Raw genomic sequence first — 23,446 nt, forward strand, 5'->3', positions numbered from 1 at the left:
CTGTCACTTCAACTTTGCTCTCCGGGAAACTCCAGCCCCTACCCACCCTCCTGCATCCCATCCACACTAAGGACATTCATCACTTACTAAATCAGGATTTAGAGAAAGAAAGGTACTCATAACATCTCCACCCTTTTAGGAAACCAGGAGACAGCATGAGAACTGTGGAAGGAGCGTGGGCTTCAGGGTTAGGCTGCCTCTGGGTTCTGTTTCTCCACAGCTGGGTATCCCTTTGCCAGTTACCATCTCCAAGCTCTGGTTTCTTCATCTGCTGAATGGGAATGATCCTAACGCCCTCGTAGGGCTGCTGTGAGCATTCAGTGCCACAGTGCTTAGCACAGCAGGGGCTTAAAAAAATGAGTTCCCCTTACCTTGTTTTTCTTTCCTTTCTCAGTTTATTTTGAACTATTAATGCATCAGCACTGTTTCTTGCTGTATGCCAAATGTGCAAATACTTCATTCCTAGCAATATGCTGTACCCTTTGAGTATATGGCTCTCTCTTTGGTTCTACAAGAATTCTGCAAAGGGTGGAAAAGAACTCTCAAAGTTATCTGGAAACTATATACACTGACAACTTAATTTCATTGGTCTTTTTCACTCTGGGTTTTGTGTGCAAGGCTGTTTTATCCATTAGGCATTGTAGGCAGAATGCCCAGGGCCTACGAGAATGTTCGAGAGCTAAATAAAAGGTCTTTTGACTCCAAAATGTGAAACACAAAAACTGCAAAATAGAAATTAATAAACATTTAGACAAATGTCTAAGAAACTGTATCATGTCAACCCCATTAATTTTTAAATTTAGGGCTCATAACTATTTTATTCCATTTGAAAATAATTTGTAGGTTAGGTTTTTCTCACTTTGCAAAGCTTTCTAAATATGCATCGTGACTGCCAAAAACTCACAGGCAATTCTAAATTAAAGGAGTTACTCACAGTCAAATAATTTGAAAAGCTCAATTACAAAAGAAGAAAAAAGTTTTCAATTTTTTAAAAGCAAAAATTCCCCTTGATATGGGAGTATGGTTTGGGGTGAATGAAGCCTCCAAATGTCCAAAAGCTGAAGGCCTCCAAAGTTCTAAAATAGCCTCATTACTCTGCTTCAGAGATCAGCAAAACTGCCACCTGGGTTCATCCATTTCATGCCTGGTCTGCATGGGGAATTATATGTGTTTTTCTGATACTGCCTTTATTATTAGACCTGTCGCTTTTATGTGTTTTTCTGATACTGCCTTTATTATTAGACCTGTCGCTTTTATTCTAACTGCTGGATTGAGATTTGCTTTGCTGCCTTTGGAGATCAGTGTTGGGCTAAATTATAAACTCTGTCAAGGCAGAGGCCACAGCTACCTCTTGACTGCTCTAGGCAGCCCAATGAATAAAATAACAAGGTAGAAGCCAGAACCGAAGTATTACATTAGAGTTACCCTCTACATAAGCTACAAGGTGGTTCTGATCTTATCACACATACACCGTGGCATGATGTTCAAAGCCCATGGTCCAACTCATTGCCACCTGGTATGAGAAGTGTCAGATTATATACAGTAATTTCCCCCCTGAAGGGCCTTTGAAAATGTCACCACCTGTTTCCTGTAATTGTAACTATCTATACACAATAAATGAGCCCCTGAAGCAAAGCGTAATTGATGTAAAGTTGGGCTTGTCTGAGGGTTTAACTTCAGTGCATTTTGCCCAATTTAGACAAGACTGGTTAACTCTTCTGTGGTCGCCTGAAGAGGAGAAGTAGGCTTTCCCTGCTGAGGAGCAGAGCTTCCTCTGCATATGCTATGATTTACTTACAATGCCTTATTCCTCTATTCTATCTGTGAACTCCTAATCAGTCGTTTTTTTCAATTTTGTTTGTTTATTTGTTTGTTTGGGTTTTTTTTTGAGACAGAGTCTCGCTTTGTTTCCCAGGCTAGAGTGCAGTGGCGTCATCATTGCTCACTGCAACCTCCAACTCCTGGGCTCAAGTGATCCTCCTGCCTCAGGTCCCTGACTAGCAGGGACTACAGGTGCACGCCACCACACCCAGCTAATTTTTCTATTTTTTGTAGAGACAGGGTCTCACTCTTGCTCAGGCTGGTCTCAAACTCCTGGTCTCGAGTGATCCTCCTGCCTCAGCTTCCCAGAGTGCTAGGATTACAGGTGGGAGCCACCACGCTTGGCCCCAATCATTCTTTAAAATCCACTTTAAGGTTCATCTCCTCCGTGAAGCTTCCTCTTTGCAACCCAGCAGTTTCTCCCTCCTCTATGGTCACGAAATATGCTGTATATTTCATTGATCTCAAGGGCGCTCAAGGGCTCTTCAAAAATGTAATGGCCTACTAGACTGGGGCAAGTGTCGCCTTGAGGTGGCACTTGGAAAACTCAAGTCAAATTAAGATTTCCCAAGACCCCATGACATCATTGTTAAGGACCATTTCCTACCTTCCAAAATGGAACACAGCCAAACGTTGGCAGGAAATGATTCAAAGATTTTAGCCAGGTCTTTCAGGCTCATTCCTGAAAGGTAACATAAGAACCAGAAATAGATTAGCTACAATGTTTGTACCTTCTTAGACACTGAGTCATCACAAACTACACACCCGTACACATACATACATGTACACACACAGACACTCTTAGCTGTTGGCTAAGGAACCAAGGACTTCCTTTCTTGGAATTGGAGGCATTGTGAAATCTGGTTGCCCAGAGCAACACTCAGATACCAGCCAACTAACTGCTATATATTAGCAGTATGACTTGTCTACCAACAAGTAAAAAATAGATTTAGAGGAAATGAAAGCTCCCATAGAAGATAAACTGTGACTTCACCTCACTTTCTTTTGTTCTGTGCCTCCTACACATACACACCCCCCTACCCCACCCCACCCCCGAGAGACACACACACACACACACACACACACACACGCATACACACCTCTAAAACTACTTCCAGAGCAAAGAGTACCTCTGGTCTGTCCACTTACAAACTCAATAAAGTACAACTATGTTCCAGAATGGTGCGTCTCTATGTAAAGATAATCCTAGTTTAAATGAACTGTTTTCTTCAATACGTGGCTTTGGGTGATATGCGGAGAACTGAACTTTCACCTAAAATCTCTCCCTTGAAGAATCAAGATACATTTTAAATCTTACACAAAATTGGAGGTCATTCAGCACTTGAAGAGCAGGATTTTATGAGCTCACTTTGAAAATGAGAAGTGTCTTTTCCAAGACAAGTCACCCACACCAATGCAATGAGCAAACTGTAACACCCCCTTAAAAATGAACAAAGGTCCTTTTTGTTTGGTCAATGCCAAAGCCTTCAAACTCAGTTGCACTTTGTTATAAAGCTCACAGATAATGCATATTTCTAAGAGTGCATTAGTGACTTCTTATAAACCCACACCAAAGCAAAGAGAGTTTAATCTTCCTTTTTCCATGATTTCCTGCTAAGTGGTTGTGCTTATCAGAGTGAATGGGTAAAAGACTGTGTATAGTATGATGTCTAGCTAAGTGGATAACTCTTTTTTTGTGAGGGAGAGAAAAGAATAAATTTATTTACTTTATTTCATAATAAAACTGAGATTTAACATTGGTTGAACACATCTTTAAATACAGACTTGCTTGCATACATTGTACGAAATGCAGAGCTAGAGACTGTCAGCTGTCAGAAGCACTGGCTTCTAAATAATTGAGCCATAAACCTAGCTGTCACGATAACTTCTGGAGAGGTGTGCCGCTCCTGCGTAAGGAGGACAGGTGCGACTCACGCAGAACAGTGTGTCTTCCTCAAAAGTTGGATGAAACTCCAGTAACGTTAAACAGTACCAAGGAGTCTTCTCTTTAAAGTGTCCCTGCAGCACATCAGGTTTTTGAAGCAAAGACGTCTTTAGCAATGTCATCATCACATCTGATTTATTTGAATAATTTTTATAATATTCGGTTTTCTTAAAGCATGGCACACCTGAACCGGTTATTTATAGGAATAGTTTTTGTTTTCAAATCTACCCCCAATCGTCTGTGTAGCCGTTAGTGGTGTTACTAAGTTACTTACTACTTTCATCTCATTCTGCAGGATAGTTTTAGAACTAGAGAGGGGGGTGACCCCAAGTGCCTTTGAGCCTGGACTCCACGTTAGAGAGAGACGTACTATCGTCTGAGCCTCTCAACAGCCTCACAGGCTTCACTCTACAGAGGAGGGAACTGAGGTCTGAGATGTAAGTTAACTTGCTGAAGAGGCTGGATGGATACTTGAGCCCACGTCCGTCTGACTCCACCGCTAATGATTTTTACATCCCAGCTAATGGGTGATGTTGCCAAGCCCTAAAAGAAGAGGGCATATTTAGACACTTCATTAGCAATTTGGGTGCTAAAAAGCATCCTGTTTGCCAGGAAGGCTTAAGTTGCTCACCCAAGGCTTCTGCCTCAGATCCAGGGAATAGCCTGAGGGAATCCAAGTTAAGGACCATGCAAGCTCCCGCCACCCAGCTGTGGTGGTCAGTTTCAGAGCAGGCTGATCCAAAAGTCCTGAGCAGGTCAATAGAGTGATATCAAGACTGTGGTACCACTGAGAACGTTGCTATGTTGGCTTTCTCTGCCATAGAGAAAGACCATCTTTTCAAATGACTTCAATTTACCCCAAACAGAGAACTTCATTTAACCAGATGTAGTTAAAATCACCCAGAATGGGCTTGCAGGTGAATGGAGAACCTTAAAACATAAGTTGTTAAGCTTCCAAGTTGTGCTTCTCATTAAGGAAGTAACTTTCTTTGAGACTATTTATTTGTGAAATTGGTAAATGTCTAAGTGTGTTCCTAGTATAGGTCGCAGGACACTGAGGAAAGGACACTGGACTGCTGCTGGCCCGGCTAACCGAGGGTCCCCTTCGCTTCTCTGCCATTAACAGGCTGAGTAACTCGCTGCCCTTGAGTTCCCTCAGCTGTAGAACGGCGAGTTTTAAGCTGAATGACCACTAATGGTCTTTGCTAAAATTTTATGATCCGGATATCCTTATCTGATTCTTTCTCCGAATCACTTGAAAAGTTTAATAAAGTAATCTGACCTCAAGAGTCTTTAAAAAAAAGAAAAAGAGAAGACACTCAAGCATAGACATCAATTTCAACTGGACCCCTAAGTGTTGGCAAACCCTTCCCATCCTTCCTTTAGGATCCAGCCCACCTTCCTGTCCAGAAACACAGTGTCCTTGAAAAGACAGCCAAGCCCAAAGACGGCAAGAGGAGACAGGGACACAGGCAGGCGGGGGTCGGGTGTGCTGAGCCAGGAGGAATCAGTGCTCGACAGACGCAGGTCCTGCATCCAAGAAGACTTCCAGAGAGTTCCTCATTATGAAGAACTCTCATCCCTGCTTTGTAACTGAGAGCTAAGAAAGTACTTCATCCTGGAACACACTGTTTTCAGCCCAGTTTCCTCTGTTTAATCCGCTTAGATTTTGCAAAGGATTTTGTAGGTCTGGTATCGCACCACATGACAGCCGCCATGGGAGCTGGCGCCCCGTTCTGCCCCATGAGTGGTTTGCCCCATCAGCCACGGCATTTTTGTCCTCCCAACTAAGCTAGGAAAGGTCTCCTATTTAGGAGGAAATAATACCAATAAGCATTTGGGTCCCAAAATTCTCATCCCTTACCTCTTTTCTGTCGTCATGAAAGGGCAGTCTGTGGGCATCTCTCTAAAATCCATTTCGAAGGCTAGATTTAGTGCTTAGTGTCCTGTTGAATTTATTTGGACATGAAAAGAGCCAAAATGCTTGTGCCTTTTATAGTTTTCATTCAAAGAACATTTCGGTCCATGCGACATAAAAAATGGCTTTGTAGTACCCAACTTGTCACGGGCTGTATTTGGCTTTGTCCTGAGGAAGACCTCAACCACTTGAAGAACCCAGATGTCATTTCCCGTCATGTCCTTTCATGTTAAATGCTCCTAGCTGCTCCCTGGAGCTTGGTCACTCCATAACTAAATATTGCTTTAGCACTCGCCACACAAAGAGCTTCCTGAGAGCAGCAGGGGAGACAGGGTGGGGGCCGAACAATCCAGGCACTGTTTCCATGGAGTGCTTTGCCTCCCAATGCTGTGTCAAATGCAAGTGACCCAAGAGCACTGCTCCACTTCTGAGCTTTAGGTTGTGTGCCTTTTTCCTCGTTTGGGGAAAGAGGCTGGCTGTGATTTAGATGCAGCTAGCAAAAGGTTTAGTTCTAGCATGAAAGCAGGCATCAAAATGATTTTAAAGGAAAGTAAATCACTTCCCAAAAATACAGGGGAAAAAAAAATCTTGGTGAGCACCAAGAGAAACATTAGGAAGGGTTAACCATGGATGTGGCTCATGAGGGTGTATTTTTAAGGCCAGACTCAGTTTTCATTATATTGTTGCTATGCGAGTAAATAAATGAGCTCACTGCTACACCCAAGCTGGGCAGAGAGAATTTATAGAGAATTAATAAATCCGGGGTAGGCTTTTCCTCTGGTCATAGAAAAGCAACTAGTAATCTTGGATTTTAAACAGACAAACCTCTATAACTTTACAGTTTCTGAAAATTGGATCCCAGTTCTAATGGGCAGGCAGTGGTAATGGTGATGTTTCTATTCCTAGGGTTTTCTTTAAAGGGAAGGGGTCAAATAGTTCATTTAAGACAAAGAGGTTATTATGAAACCTAATAAATACTGTGGTGGCTCTGTTAATGCTTTTTAAGGGTGTTTAAGTGAACTAAGTCCTTTCCAACAGGCAGGTTTGGAAATATAAATACTCTTGTTAATGCATGAAACCCAAAGAGAGATAATATAAATAAATCAGGGTCTGCCGGGGGCAGAGATTAGAGATAGACAGGAAACAGTCTAATTTCACTTTCCACGTATGCCAAGAAAAATGCAAATATATGACTGCTAATCAGTGAAACGTACTTTTGAATTGGGACATTCCTAGGTCCTATTAATGGCAAGGCTATAAATCTGTAATCATTATGGTATAGGGGCACTTTGCAACGTCTCATCAATTACCCATTATGTTTCCCGAGCACCACCTGGGTTACCTCATTCCCAACTAGGCCTTAGGGCAGAACACCAGAAGCTGGTTGGTTACACATATTCCTGCTCTGCTAGATTCATGGGTCAACTCTGTTGGTCAGTAATCAAGGCATTATCTAGATATTGGAGGCAAAGGATTGTGCAATTCAGACCGTTCCAAATGTTGCTAGAGACTTAGATACAGAATTATGGGACACAGAAATCAGGACAGTTTTATTAGGACAGTTATAAACTGTCCTAATTTCTGTGTCCTACAATTCTCTTGGAAGAAAACCCTTCTAAGTAGGATTTCTTATTATTTTTAAAAATTTTGTTAAAATTATAGACAATTATATTTTTGTGATTTTATAATTTCTGACACATACAAAGATAGATGGACAGATCGATAAGTAGATAGTTAGATAATGCAGAACTTTGAATAATAAATAGTAAGTCTCTAGAGCATGACCAATGCTGTTGCAGTTGCCTTGCTCCTCCCCATCCTGTCTCTGTCTCTCGTCCACTCCACCCAACTCTTTCTTTGAAAGAGTAGGGTTTTTCTGATTCCTTTTTTACTGCTTTGTTCTTACGTAGGGTTGCTGGTAGCCTATGGAAGGAGGGAAGGAGAGAGCTGCCCTGGCAATAACTTTGATAGTGCCAATACTGGTACGAGCAGCGTAAAGTAAGAACCCAAGTAACTCTAGGACCAAAGTATCTTATCACTTACTGCTTTGATTTGAAATTCCCAGTGCCTTTTGGAGTCAAAACAAGAGAGTATTGGAGGAGAGAGACAAAAGTCGTGATGAGTAGGTGGGCGGCAGGGCTGGCATCAGAAGGAAACTCAGCAGAACACGGCAGGAGCCGAGGCTCGCTGGGGGCCGGGGGACTTGCCTCCGTGAATGGCAGCAGTCTGCTTCCTTCCCGCTTCCCTTGGTGCTCCATTGAGCTAGCAGCACGCAGCTGAGAAGCTGAAGTTCCGCCAACTGCATGGCCTCTGCTGCTGCTGCCTGCCCCAGTCCCAGGCACCGAGCCAGTTCTGTGTGAAGATGAAGTGGATGCCCAAGGAAAGAAGCACCCCAAGTAGACTTGTGGACACTTTGGCACAGGTGACACCATGTGAACAGAAGTCGCCTTGAGAGGAAATACTTTGCTTCTAAACATTCCAGAAAGATGGGTACTGTGCCCTACTTCTTGGTGAACCCTGACTGTGGTCTTCCCCTGAAAAGGCCTCCTCTGATGAGAATTTCAATACAGTGTCCTGAGTTTGGGGCCTTGCCATCTTTCTCTTGGATAAAGATCTTTGTCCCTAGGCCTTACAGAAGCACATTTTCTCTGGGGTTTTCCATTGGAGTGTCTTAAGCTGCCCTGGTGATAACTGTGATAATGCTGATGCTGATATGAGCAGCGTAAAATAAGAACCCAAGTAACTCTAGGACCAAAGTATCTTATCGTTTACTGCTTTGATTTGAAATCCCCATTGCCTTTTGGACCTCACTTATACATTTGTGAAGATACTTTATACATTTGTGAAGATTAATTTCTTTCTGACTTAAATCTAAGAATGATTACATTTTGTTTTCTCCCATGGTTGAGTCATGAAACATTTTGAAAGCAGAGAGCCTTGAGATCTGTGATTATTAAGATATAAATAACATCCTTATCATATTAGAAAGTAAGCAGGGATTGACTATTGTTTGCCTTGTTCCTATTGTCTTGTCTCCTGCATTCCTGGTTATCTTGGATTATGTGTTGGACATTGTATTTTGAAAATATTTGTAGAAATAATTTAAGGCCTCTAAAAATGTTCTCTAGCTCCAGAGAGAATTTTGTTTCCATCTGCCACCCTCATATGCGCACATAAATCTAACTTCACGCTTTGAGATGTTCTGGGCAACCTTGATGACTTCAAGCCTGGTTTCAGCTTATGCAAAGGTGGGCTTCCGTCCAGTCAGCCCTCACTACTGGCTGCAGTCCTTAGGGTCCCAACCCAACGTGGGGGGTGGTTTATCAAGGTCCCTACCTTGGTGAGCCCTAAAATCCTAGGTTCCCCTTTATCCTGAGAAGCTGTAAGAAACACAGCATAGCCTCTCAGACTCCTGTTTCAAATCAGCAAATGCCCCCAGGGAAAAATCAGCCTCACCTCTGTGAACTCCTTCTCTCTCAAATTTTGACTTAGTAATTCTTTACTATCCTTTAACTCTTAATGCGATTGAGATCTTTTCTATCTTTTCTTCGTTTTTTCAAAGTTGCCTTCAGCAGGATGGTTAATCTGAATTACCTAGTCCATGACTTCTGGAAGTCAAAGTCCAAAGGTAAAATCTGTATAACCTAGGTGGCAATTACAGTAGCAATAGCTAAGGCTTATGGCTTTACCCTACGCCAGGCACTTTATGTACTTCATCTCATTTAATACTCACAATCGTCCATGACACAACTATCACTATTTCTGTTTTGCTAATGAGAAACGGTCATGTTCTACTAGCTAGTAAGCGGCAGGGCTGGGATTCAGCTCCAGTTGTGCCTGAGTCCAGCTTATGTTGTCAGTTACTCCCCTCTTCCGACCTAATTCTTCTGATGAACAAAAGACCCAGCGGGCCATGGCCTCTGCCACCCAGCTTCTCGTGCCACAGGCTGCCACACATCCTCAGATCTAAAGCTCACGTGACTCCTATTCCTCTATACTGTATGTTCCTTCTGATGTCAAGGTAAAAAAAGAGGGTTTGTTTAGGTTTCTTTTTCCAAAACTCTCCCCCATATGTTTCTGGCTTGTGGCCAAGAAGAACCCACGTGTTCGTGTTGTGTGCGGGCTCAATGGGAAAAGGAAACCAGATACCACCTAGCTGCCCTCCTTGGCCTCCAGTAGTGGTTTCAGCCGACTGGTGGTACATTCTTCTCTGGTTTCTGATTTCTTAACTTCACCTAACATTCACTCTGCTGTTGTGGCACCACCCTCCCTTGCCCAACGCTGCCACGCATGGCTGATAAGGCCCAGTTCTGCTCCTTGTCCCATGTGTCCACTCAGCACAGAGCTGGCTTACCAGGAAACTGAGCTTATATGATAGAGGTAGACAATTGCTTGGTACCTTCTCGAGTTCCACACCATCTTGCTTAAGAATAGCCTTGAGTTTTCCTTTTGCTCATCAATGTATTCACTCAGTACCTGCTATGTTCAGGGTACTGTGCTAGGCCCTGCTGTTTATATCTAAATGAATAAGAAATGGTCTCTGACACCAAAATGCTAAGAGAAGAGATGAGATGCACCTCAACTGTCAAACCACAAGTGATGAGTACCGTTAGAGATGTGTGGATAACAGACTCTGTGAGTTCCGAGGAGGGAGAAATGTTATCTGTCTGGGAAAGTCTTCACGGGAGAAAGGCATTCAGCCTGGCCTTGAAAATCCAATCAAGTTTGAATGTGAGGAGAGAAAGAGGATCACCTTAGACAAAGACGCCGTGAATAAATGCACAGATGTGTGGGTGTGCGGGGCATTGATGGAACAGCCTTTCAGTCTTGCCAAGGCTTGGACTTGCTGCAGAGCTTGGGGGCCCTGCCTTCAGAAGCGTTGAGTCCTGAGGAAGGGGGCAGAAACACATAGGTGAAGACCAAGACTGGCAGACTAGGGCCCAGAGACATGTTTAGCTTGGCTGAGATGCTGTTTTAAAAATTTGAGCCAATTTTGAAAACCAGGAGATTTCATATAAAAATCCAGATTTCTGGCTTCCCCTGGAAATTTAAACAATCTGGCGACACAGGACGCAATGTCTACCCTCTTTCTGTAAGATGTGAGTTCTCTCTCCCCAACACTGAAGCCCAGCTTGTTTCTCTGCTACCCCCACCTGCGAGGCCCTGCGAGCATCTGAGCGTAGGACCCTTGCTGTGCTCCAGGTATGCGCCCAGGGAGCCCACGCGTGGAAACATCAGTGAAGAACCCCATGGGCCTCTCTTCCAACTGGCCGACTCTCACACGCGTTGGTTCTCGGTGTTCCCTTGCCCTCCCTGTCCCCAAACACAGACTCTCTTCTTTAAAATTTCAGCACACATGGCTCTCAAAATTATGAGACGTGAGGGTATCTACAGCATCTCCCCAAACAGCTCCTGCTGCCAGGATCTGAGGCTCAGAACGCTGTGAATCAAACACCGACTGTCAAAGTGAGGTTGGGGAGTGGGGCAAGCGAGTTTGTTTTCTTGTTTTCATGTAAGCAGATTAACGAGAGAACTAACATAACCCCAGTCTTTGGACTTTTGATCACACCCAGCCAGGGCCTAGCCTTGGAGATGTATCAAAGGGACTCTCCCTCCTCTAAATGTCTACAGTCTACCCTTCCGTGTTTCACGGCACTTCTCAAAGTCTCTGTCTTGGGACTCTTCTGTTAGTTGCCAAGAACGGTATGCTAACGTCTGGGGAAGCTCCGATTCCTCCTCCGGACAGAAAATCCACATTTGGAAAGTGCAAATCCTCTGCGGGGGTGACTGGGGCAGCAGTCGTAGTAGCATTCAGTCTCAGAGCCCCAGGAGACCTTGCAATTCAGCCCCCTTCGCGGCAACACTAATGAATTAAGAGGTCAGTTTGGTAATTCCTAAGGCTAAGCTTTTGTAACTATAAATAAACACATAGAATGAAAGGAATGCAGAAAAGAAAAACAAACGGAGGGGAAAAGGAAATGAAAAACCTGATTTGATTTCATTGAGAAAATTAGTTTAAAAATGCCCTTTGTGTAGCAATTCCTTTAATGCCTAACCGTACAAAACATCCAGAAAAATTCTTCTAAACTTGAGGCCCCCTTAGCCAGGCCTTGGTGTACATCTCAGGCTAAGGTTCAGTAGTTCTGGGAGGCAGAATGAAAAGAGATAGTGGAAAAGTTTTTGTGTACTTGAGTCAAGCAGGAAGAAAAAGCCTTAATAAACCGCAAAACCAGAGACTTTGTAAGGTACAGCTCAGTCAGCACTTTCCTCCGAGGACAGAACACACAATTGGCATGAAAGTGACCCAAGCAACGGGTCGAGGCAGAGAATGTCCAAAAGTAGAAGGCTTGCAGCTCCCTGATCTTCGAGACGTCACAGTGCAGATCACAGTACACCCTGGATGTGTCCCACCAGATGCAAAACGCTGGTCCCATTTAAATGTCATTTGTGGATCAACGTGAATTAGATGCTAACATTGGGAAGGCTGGAATGGGGGAGACTGTATTTTGTTGGCTTTTTCTCCCTGTGGTTTTCACCATCTGTTTCTTTGAATGCATAAACAAGGAAAATGACTGGTTTGGAATGCAAAGTTTTTAAAAACCAGATGACCACAGGCATCCTCTAAATGAGAAAGAAAGAGCAAGTTGGGGTTCTGTGACATTTGTCAGGGAGTAAAATGTTAAATACCGGCAAGCATTAACGTTCTCTGCCAGGGAAGATCCACAAAGGCAAGGAAAAGCTTTGGCCATGACCTTGCCTTTCGTTTCTGAGGTCGTGCCATATGTTTAAATTTCACCTAGTGCTATTTTCAGATACCACCATCACCCCCTCTACCTCTCTGCCCCCTTCTCTTTTTTTAAACAAAAGATGAACAGTTAAGCTGGACTTCAGCATAGCCAGACTTGGTTTTCCATTAGCATTATTACTAAGTTGGCAACCTTGGATAAAATCCACTCTTAGAAACTTTAAGGCTGAACAAAAGCTGCGTTGTGAGCAAGTTCTATTATAAAGCCAAAACAGAGCACTATAAATAGAGGGGCTGATGAGATAGACCAAGGGACGGTCTTCATTTCTCTCCTGGACAATAGTGAGTGGATTAAAAAAAATTATATAAGGGTATTAGGAACACAGTGTGTTTTTCTTTAGCAAAGGGCACCCTGCTTTAAAAAGGAAGGTTTGCTATGCACAATACAGTGGCCACTCTATAAAATGGTTCTCTAAGCTCCATGCCAACAAACCTTAAAGCAATAGGTTCTTTTTTTTTAAACCCGAGACAGTGGAGAGACTTGATGGAAATGTTGGCTGCATGCTAATCTCTTTTACCTTCATTGCAAGAAATAAGGAGTTGTAAGCACTGGGGATTTAAAACCAAATTGAACTCAGGCATTTTAAAGCCCCTGGGGAGAAGGGCATTGGTGCATTTGGCTGAGTTCCCCCATTTCAGCATAAGACAGACTTGGAGCATTTTTCACATAGTTTTGTAGGAAGCCTGACGCCAGATTTGCACATCAGAGAAAGGATAAAAGATGATGGTTTCTTAGGGAACAATCAACTCTTCCTAATTCGCAATATCTGTTCTCCTCAAAGATGTCTCGGGCAATACTTGAGGTGGGCCCTGTTCCTGATTTGGGGGAGGGGGGATTTGGGCATAAACAAGACCCTGGCAATTTAGAAGCCCTTGGAGGATTAAATATATTTCAAAGTGAGTTAAGTTCAAGTAATTTCCCTGGTGGTGCTTAGGACACCAGTGAGGTATGTAGATATGAGATTAGGAGGCTGCTAGGTGAGATTTATTTCACTGGCATTGGTTCCAGATGCCAAAGTCCTGATGAGCGTGTTTGACTTCTGACATCCCTTGGATGTAGGTACTGTCGGGGGGATGTTTTCTTCCCTGGTGGAAATGAGAAAATGATTAGAGACTAGAGGTCAGGAGACCTGAACTATGTTCCTTGTAGCTCCCTGACTCAGTATTTTGTTTATTTCATAAATTAGATTGAAACCTCCTAGAAACTTCTAAGGACAGCTCTGTTTGAGCATTGGCTTTGTAAAAGTACTCTCGTGACCCATGGAATTTTAGTTATAATCATAATAATAATGTCAGATGAAGAGGCATACTGGGGAAGATATGAGAGGAATTTTAAGTGGATGAACTCTATTTGCATTATTCCCTTTAAAATAGTTTCAGAGCCTTAAAAAAAATTTTTTTAATATATTGCACTTTGGATGCTCCAGAGGGATCATCTAGGACTTTCATAATTAAAAAATGAGTCTCCCTGAAAGTATATTTTGGGAATTGAGACTTCATCTGATGAACTTTGAGATGATTTTGTTACCATGAAGAAGGGTGATAGAAATATTTCAGGGATTTATTCCTCATTGGGATTCAAGAAGGATTTAAAAGTTTTCTAACCTGGTATCTCCTTGTCTCCTTCCTTTTCTCTTTTTCTTCTTTCTTCCATTTTTTTCTTTCTTTTTCCCTTTTTATGGCAGAGAGATGAGGGGTGAATGCCTGATTAGAAGGCTAGGAGATTTGCTAAGGACTGGGGCTTGGAATTTTACATCTCTGTGTCTTCTCGCCCACAGGCAATAACCCCAGTGACGACAGGCCATGGCTATGTGTACGAGTACCCAACCAGGTACCAGAAGGACGTCTACGATGTCCCTCCTTCCCATGCCACTCAAGGGGTACGTACCAGTAACATGGTCACCAGGGGATAAGAGCTCTTGAGGCCAGCATTCCTTCAGGGCTGTAGAGGAAAGGAAGTTCCCAAATGATGTATTTTTCATAAGCTTTATTTAGGTTGTCTAGCGAGTAGCTGTGTTAGCCAATATTATTTAAATTATGTGTTCTGGATTTGCTTGATCAGGAAATTCTAGTCTTTCATCTGAGAAAGCTTTTATTGCCTTATCATTGTACTTCGGAAAGTATAAAATTTAAACTATGGTTTAAAGTTACAGTGTAGATATTTCATGTAAGATCACTTTTATATTCAATCTAAATCAAAGAACACAAAACTTACACAGAAAAATTCCATCAGCCCCTATGACATGGAACATTGCCAAAGATCAGGCCTGTACATAGCCTCATAAATAAATCCATCATTACACACTTTGTAGTGTGAAAAGCGACAAGTATAAGACATTTCCATTCCGGGTAACTCGAGTGTTTCTCTTCAGGTATACGACATCCCTCCCTCATCCGTGAAAGGCCCTGTGTTTTCAGTCCCAGTGGGAGAGATAAAGCCTCAAGGGGTATATGACATCCCTCCTACCAAAGGGGTAAGTGAGCTACCGCAACGCAGCAAAAAGGGGGCATGTGTGTGTCTCTGTGTGTCTGTGTGCGGGGGTGGGGGTGTTCGTTTATTAGGATAAAACAAGAAGGATAAACCCAAAAGGAGAAAAAATCGTCTTGGTGAGAGAGCAGACAAAGGAAGGAAGAAGGAAGGAAGGGTAATAATTAAAGATAACTCTGGGAATTCAATATTTAGGGGCCTCCACAAAAAAAAAAAAAAAAAAAAAAAAAAAAACGGGGAAGCCAATAAGGAGAGACAATTGGAAGGGAAGATAATTAGCTCTGTTTAGCAGGTACTAATACCTCTCCTGTTTACAGAGGGTTTTACAGTTTACTCAGCCCATACACGTGGGTTAACTCCTTTGACACCCTCTGTCACCCTCCAACCCGAGTGTGCCCGCACAGGAAGTGCAGTTATCCTTATGGATAAGAGCTCTGGGTCTCAAAACAGAGCTGGTGTGGTGACAGGGACACCAGGGAGAGACCTCAGGTCTTCTGACACCCGGTCCAGTGCACTACGGCATTACCTGCCTCTCAGCATGGCTCCGCCAAGGAGGACACCCAGGAGCTGGTCAGAAGCATGGGGCCACGACCAAGGGCTGAGCAGGCAGCCAGGAGGGCTGCACATTCGAGTCAGCACCAAGGACCTGGGAGTGGGTCCGCTTGTCAGAGGGTGAGGGAAGTGAGAACGGCATAGAGGAGAGCCCTGGGAAATGCAAAAGAGAAGGAGCTGCAAACAGGTCTGAGAATTCTGCACTTCAAGGTCACGGACTAGTCCGTGTCTGCGCCTAACTGTGAGCCCACTGAACAAATAACGTTTTGCTTTCTACTCATTCTTCAGGTATACGCCGTCCCACCCTCTGCCTGCCGGGATGAAGCAGGGCCTAGGGAGAAAGACTATGATTTCCCCCCTCCCCTGAGACAAGCTGGAAGGCCGGACATCCGACCGGAGGGGGTTTATGACATCCCCCCAACCAGCAGCAAGCCAGCGGGGAAGGACCTTCACGCAAAATACAACTGTGATGCTCCAGGAGCCGCGGAGCTGGTGGCACGAAGGCACCAGAGCCTCTCCCTGAGCCACCCACCCCCACAGCTGGGACAGTCCCCGGGCACTCAGAACGACGCCTACGATGTCCCCCGAGGAGTTCAGTTTCTCGAGCCGCCCGCAGAAACCAGTGAGAAAGCAAACCCTGAAGAAAGGGATGGTGTGTACGATGTCCCTCTGCATAACCCGCCGGACGCCAAAGGCTCTCGGGACGTGGTGGATGGGATCAACCGACTGTCTTTCTCCAGCACGGGCAGCACCAGGAGTAACATGTCCACGTCCTCCACCTCCTCAAAGGAGTCCTCACTGTCAGCCTCCCCATCTCCGGACAAAAGGCTCTTACTGGATCCAGACACAGCTATCGAGAGACTTCACAGGCTCCAGCAGGCCCTGGAGATGGGCGTGTCCGGCCTGATGGCACTGGTCACCACAGACTGGCGGTGTTACCGATACATGGAAAGACACGTCAACGAGATACGCACCGCGGTGGACAAGGTGGAGCTCTTCCTGCGGGAGTACCTCCACTTTGCCAAGGGAGCTGTAGCCAACGCTGCCTGCCTCCCGGAACTCACCCTCCACAACAAAATGAAGCGGGAGCTCCAGAGAGTGGAAGACTCCCACCAGATTCTGAGTCAAACCAGCCATGACTTAAATGAGTGCAGCTGGTCCCTAAATATCCTGGCCATCAACAAGCCCCAAAACAAGTGTGATGACCTGGACCGGTTTGTGATGGTGGCAAAGACAGTGCCCGACGATGCCAAGCAGCTCACCACGACCATCAACACCAACGCAGAGGCCCTCTTCAGACCGGGCCCCGGCAGCTTGCATCTGAAGAACGGGCCCGAGAGCATCATGAACTCAACCGAGTACCCACATGGTGGTTCCCCGATGCAGCTGCTGCACCCTGGTGACCACAAGGCACAGGCCCACAGCAAGCCATTGCCCCCAAGCCTCGGCAAGGACCAGGCCCCTGACTGTAGCAGCAGCGATGGTTCCGAAAGGAGCTGGATGGATGATTATGACTACGTCCACCTACAGGTAAAGAAGCCAGACTCATCCAACACCTGCACTCACATGCAGGGAGCTGGAATGAATGTCTGTAAGGCTGTCGGGCTAGACTGCCAAAGGAGACCACGATTAGTGTTAATCCGAGTGGTTCACAAATTGGAGGTGATGTTGTACAGTAGGGAGGAACACTGGACTGAGGCCCTGAGTCCTCGGCTCTAGACCTTTCTCCAACACTTCTTATGTGACCAACTTATTTAACCTCCCTGGGCCTTAATTTCCTCATTTGCAAAATGAATGATGTACGGGACTGTGTTAGATCCCACTGATATGCCCCAGGCCAGCAGGACACTCACCAAGGAGGAGAGTGGGCCCCCTGTTTATAATACCAGCTCCACTTCTGTTCGTATGGTAGGATATAGCTCCATATGATATTTTATTTGGGGAAAAAATGGTTTCACTGTCAAAAAAAATTGAAAACTCCTGCATTAGAGAATTTCTAAGGTCCCTTCCAGGTCTATAGTGTGTGCGTATAATTGCTTACAAACTTAACCCCATCTCACACTTAACCTAAAGGATTACTGGGCATTTGCCAATTGGCCTAGAGCTTAATTTGTGTTTGGAACATTGGGCAATCACAGTTGGCCTCCTCCACCAAGTTCCAAGTTGACCTGGGATCCTGAAAGCTTGCCCTTCCACTTTGAGGGATCAAAACACTCTACCAAGATCCATTATTTAGAATTAGGCTTACTACCTTATTCTGCCGTTCTTCTAATTTCATTGAAAGCCATGGATTATACTGAGAACTATTAAACTACCAAATTCCCTCGAGTGCAAGAGAGTGTGAGGAGAACTGAGCCACACCTGGTGCTGAGGAACAGTGCGGGGAGAGTGGTCGGGGGTATTAAACATTCGCTTCACTGGTTGTCCAACTCTGCACGTTGGGAAACACTAACTTGCAGTAGAAATCTGCAGGTGATCTGAAGCAACTAGAAGTGAAATGTGGACCACATTTAGACGTGTGTTGGAGGTTTATGGGTTCACATATAATGTCTTAGGAAAGAACCCTGAGAAATAGTGCTGCTTAAGGAGGTTTGAAGGGGACCGTGGGTAGCTCTCCGAAAATAGGAAGGTGGGGCAGATATCATGGCACCCCACATGGAAACGGGTTTCATTTTTCAGCCTCAGCCTACACAATGACTCCAAAGTCCAGTAGACAAGCATGTCATCCCTGTCTGAGTTCACAGGGCCAAACCGGGCATGCGCTAAATTGCCAAGGCAGTGGAAAATGACAGAGTAGTTATGTGTTTGTCGATGAAGTTATTAGCATAAGTGAATCACAGTGATGATGTAATGTGTTCTTTACGTTGAAAACTAACAGGGTAAGGAGGAGTTTGAGAGGCAACAGAAGGAGCTGTTAGAAAAAGAGAATATCATCAAACAGAACAAGATGCAGCTGGAACACCATCAGGTAAGATCAATCAGAGCAAAATCGACGTGGTGTTAAAAGATTTCCTGCTCAGTAGGGAAGGTGTAACTTCAAAAGATTATGATTTTGATCCTTCCAGCACACTGGCATAAATTAGCTCCAATGCGTATAATGGAGTATAAGAGCAAAGAGAAGGTCTATGGCCTTGCTAATCCATCTGGGTGTGCCTGGATTACATCTAAATGGCAATTTGTCTTTTAGGCTAAGCCTGCATATCTAATATATAAGGACTATTTAGGTTAAGGCTTTTGGCCTCAAGAAAAAAAGACCCATTCAAGCTAACCCAAGCAATCAGGTTTTATAGTAAAGCCGTAGTAAGGGAATTCAAGAACAGAAAATGAAGATGTAGCCAAGTCTAGTGAGAACTAGGACTATAAATTTTCTCTCCTTGTACTTCCTTGTTGTAGCTTCTCTCTGTAAATCTGCTTCATTCTCCCCTGTTTTCTGATGTTTCCTCTGCTTGCCTACGACTCTGGCCCCTCTGTAACTTTACATAAATGGCCACTCAAAGCCATCATCCCAGCTCCCTCCCCTGATGGTCAGCTGCCTTCTGTGTCTGTGGTTCATCAATTTCCTAGGAAAGACAATCTGATTGGGCATCCCCCCCAATCTCTCTCTCTCACTCTCACCTGTATCTCAATCTCTATCTCTCAATCTCTCACTGACAACACAAGCCTGAGGGTAGGAGAGCAGGATTCAATGTTTTCAAAATATATCCAAGCCCAATTTGCCAAGGACCTTGGGCAGGGCATGTCCATTCAGAAGTTGGGTATGAGCAGGGCAGATGATGATGGGTGTTGCCAGGACAAGGATATAAAAATAAAGCGAAATGAATTGAGGGTTTACAAGCCTTTTAAGATGAAACGAAGTGACATGGTGTGTAACATGAAATGGCATTCTGTGTTCGGGAAACCTGAGCTCTAATCCTTGCTTTCTGACCCACCATGTTAAGTCAGGGAACCTCCCTGAACTTCAGTTACTTCTCTATAAAGTGGGAAATTCATCTTGGTGTACCTGGATTACATCTAAATGGCATTTTTTTTTTTTTAAAGCTAAGCCTGCATATCTAACACATTAGGACTACTTAGGTTAAAGCTTTTGGTCTCAAGAAACAAGACCCACTCAAGATAGCCCAAGCAAACAGGTTTTATAGTAAAGCCATATAACAGGGGATTTCAAGAAGAGAAAATGAAGATACAGCCAAGTCTAGTGAGAACTAGGACTGTAGGGAAGTTCTACAGTCTAATGGGATGATATATTGATGAACATATTTGCAAAAGCATAAGCCATATGATGTATAATTCATTGTTATTAAATACCTTGGAACACCACCCTGTTTCATTTGTTTGCCTTAGTGTTTGGCCAGGTAAGACTGCAGGGCTTTAGGGAACTTGTTGAAAGCATAGTAATTTCTAAGAAGAAAGTAGATTCCACAGAAAGGTAAAGCTCACTGTGCATTTCTTGGAGGAGAAGCTGGGTGAGGTTATCCCTGCTCTGACTGGTCCCTATCTCAGGGTGGGAGATTAAATGAGTCCTAAGCTCGGGTCACAGATAGTCCTTACCTGCAAAAGAGAGGTCTCTTCTGAGTCTTAGTGGAATAGCTAGAAATTATTATAATTGCAATTTAAATAACACACCAGTTGGGAGCAATGAGGAAAGAAGAAAGTTAACACCCAATGATTCTAACTCTGGGTGACTCCCTTTTCTTTTTAACAGCTCTGGGGGCTAAATATTATCATGCACAATTAGCATTCATATTTCCTTAGAAATACTCTTTTCCATAAGGGCACACATATTTTATATGCTTTAGTTTCCCTGTAGTACTGGATTATATCTATAAATCTGGACAGAAAGAGTAGGAGAAATAGAAAAGGGTCATGAATTGTCATTTCATTTGAGCATCTTGAGACAGTCAGGGCTTTCCCCAAGAAGCAGCAAACTATCAATGACTTTCATGTCAAAGAGGTCACTACATTTGATTTTCCCTTGGCAACGCTCAACATTTAATAAAGATTTACATAGCGCCTATGATGTACCAAACACTATTATTCTAAGCACTTTGTAAATATCAACTTCTTTATCCTTCATAAAGGTGTAGGTAACAGGGCTGGTGTTTAAACCTCAGCTGCCATCTAGCCAGAGGGCAGAGGAGACCAATGGCCCAATCATCGAAGGTCTGAGCTGGAGGATTCTTTAGGGCTCATCTTTCCCAACATTCACATTTAACTATTTAGGAAAGCAAGGCAACTTGGCCAAGACCTCACAGCTAATCAGCATCCGACACTTACTAGGGATTAAAATGCCTGTCTTTTAACTCCAAACCCAAGTTAATTTCCATCACAACACACTCCTTTGCCCTAATGAAATCTATGGTTTTCTTCCTTGCAGCTGAGTCAGTTCCAGCTGTTGGAACAAGAAATCACAAAGCCGGTGGAGAACGACATCTCGAAGTGGAAGCCCTCACAGAACCTCCCGACCACAAACAGCAGTGTGGGTGCTCAGGATCGGCAGTTGCTCTGCTTCTACTATGACCAGTGTGAGACTCATTTCATTTCCCTTCTCAACGCTATCGATGCGCTCTTCAGTTGTGTCAGCTCAGCCCAGCCCCCACGGATCTTTGTGGCACATAGCAAGTTTGTCATCCTTAGCGCACACAAACTGGTGTTCATTGGAGACACGCTGACAAGGCAGTTGGCTGCCCAGGACATTCGCAACAAAGTGATGAACTCCAGCAACCAGCTCTGCGAACAGCTCAAGACTATAGTCATGGCGACCAAGATGGCCGCCCTCCATTACCCCAGCACGACGGCCCTGCAGGAAATGGTCCACCAAGTGACAGACTTGTCCAGGAACGCTCAGGTGTTCAAGCGGTCTTTGCTCGAGATGGCAACGTTCTGAGAAGAAAAAGGAGGAAGAGGGGACTGAGTTAAGGGTTACTAAGGAAAACTGGAAATACTATCTGGTTTTTGTAAATGTTATCTATTTTGTAGATATTTTATATGAAAATGAAATATTTTAACATTTTATGGGTTAGACAACTTTCAGAAATTCAGGGAGCTGGAGAGGGAAATCTTTTTCTTTTCCCTGTGTGGTTCTTATGTATACCTATAAGTACCTAAGACATCAAGTGTACAAAAACTTGTCCACGTGCTTGTGTTTACCTGTGTATTCGTGTTTGTTTGTAGATGTTTGTCTGACACATTCCATTTTAAAAACATGAATTAAGAAGCACCTTAGTAAGCACCTCCAAATGCTGCATTTTTTTTTTTTCCTAGAAAACATCCCAGCTGGTTGTCATATTGCTCTCCATGTTCTAGTGATGCTTCTGAGCCTGGCACTCCCAAATCTGGGAATCATGGTATATTTGCAAGTGTTCACCTCCCAAACAATGAGCATGGCATGGCTTATTCTTGTTTTGAAACCCCTTCCAAAATTGACCATCTTGAACACATTTGTGGCCCCAAAATGCCCACTTCCCACTGAAAAAACCCTCTTGGAGAGCAAATTTCAGAAACTATATGTTAATGCAAGCTCTGATATTTCAGATGCTGGAGAGAGAAGAGAGTATGTTTAGAGGCCACGTCCACAGCTAGGATTGAGTTATTTCAACACTGAGAGGAAGCTACAATAAAAGGAAAGCACTTGTCTCCCTGGGGCTATTTGATCTGCATTTGTGAATGATTCAGCCATGAATCTTTCCAAAGGATGTTTTTAGAGTTGTAAAAACCGTATTATTTGCAGCAGGAATTCACAAAGACACATCAGACTGTGATTGTCCACTAAAAGGAAGGGATGGTTTCATGGGCCAGTTGTAGGTTAGAGGCATTTCTGACTCTGACCTTTCACTTAGGTGCTACTACCCCATTACCAGAGGGAAACTGGCCAGTTCATTCCTCATTGAACTTTAGAGCCATCAGGCCATATCCTGCTCTCTAAGAGAATTTATTGCTTGGTCTTGCACCCTCTTTAAAATTCACATATGTAGACTCGACACTCAGAGCAGCTGTACAGAGTCCATCTAATTTTTACAACTTTGTGTGGCCAATGACCTTGTGTATAAGGTCAAAGGAACTATCTATTCCACAGTCTGTCTCTTTACACCTACTTGTGTTAACAAAGCACAGACACCACAAGCCACCAGACTCATCAGAGGGCAAATGCAATACATCTTACACAGTGGGTAAATGTATTCACATATTACCAAGTCAAAAAGAATGTTATCTATGATTTTTCAGACCAGCTCTTATTTAATGGTTTTATTCTAGCCTATTTGCAAACATGTTTTTATTTGCAATATATGCCTTGACTGAATTAAGCTTACTTATTTTGAACATTCAAATCACTGGAACAGGAAAGGATTTAGGAAAGAAAAATGAATGATCTGGCTGTGATTAAAAAAAAAGTGGAAATAAATTATCATAGAAAGTGCTTTTCAGAACAACTGCTATTATAATTCTCAAAGTTCTACTCTGCCAAAAGAAGATTAAAAGTTGTCCGGAGGATGGGGGTTGCTGAAGATAAACAACACTTGAAGAAGTTAAAAAGTATGTCCATGTAGATTTCATTGTATAATGTGTATGTCTTAGGAGATGGCAGACTTGATCTAAGCTACATAGTGACATTTCACATTTTTAAAACCAAAACATTTAATTTGTATTACTCTTTTTGCCATCTTGTATGTAGAGGCTATTTTTAAATCATTAAATTTTTAGATCTCTGTGTTCATAGTCATTGGGTTTTCTTTTCCATTTTTCTCTCTTTGCCACAAAATTAAATATTGGCTTATTTGGGTGCTCCTAATATAGAAAGTTAAATTATTATTTTATCAACACTGTAGGTATGGTCTAGAATTTTTAAGGAAAATTGAGGGGTTTTTTTGTATGTGTGTCACTTCTGAGTGTATTTGCATTTAAAGAAAATTCTGGAATCTA

At 43.5% G+C, this 23,446-nt stretch overlaps 1 protein-coding gene across 2 annotated transcripts in view; it reads left to right on the top strand.

Annotated features, from left to right (window-relative positions):
* Positions 1 to 23,242, top strand: part of NEDD9 (neural precursor cell expressed, developmentally down-regulated 9) — a 45,436-nt gene extending 22,194 nt beyond the window's left edge. For both annotated transcript variants that reach the window (XM_069493074.1, XM_069493075.1), the window contains 5 exons: positions 14,268 to 14,369; positions 14,862 to 14,963; positions 15,818 to 17,059; positions 18,408 to 18,497; positions 20,904 to 23,242. In XM_069493074.1, coding sequence (XP_069349175.1) covers positions 14,268 to 14,369; positions 14,862 to 14,963; positions 15,818 to 17,059; positions 18,408 to 18,497; positions 20,904 to 21,413 — 2,046 coding nt within the window. In that variant the 3' untranslated portion in view covers positions 21,414 to 23,242. The remainder of the gene's footprint in view (positions 1 to 14,267; positions 14,370 to 14,861; positions 14,964 to 15,817; positions 17,060 to 18,407; positions 18,498 to 20,903) is intronic.
* Positions 23,243 to 23,446: the final 204 nt, after the last annotated feature.

The sequence above is a fragment of the Eulemur rufifrons genome, chromosome 18 (assembly GCF_041146395.1).
Source record: "Eulemur rufifrons isolate Redbay chromosome 18, OSU_ERuf_1, whole genome shotgun sequence".
Taxonomy (NCBI): domain Eukaryota; kingdom Metazoa; phylum Chordata; class Mammalia; order Primates; family Lemuridae; genus Eulemur; species Eulemur rufifrons.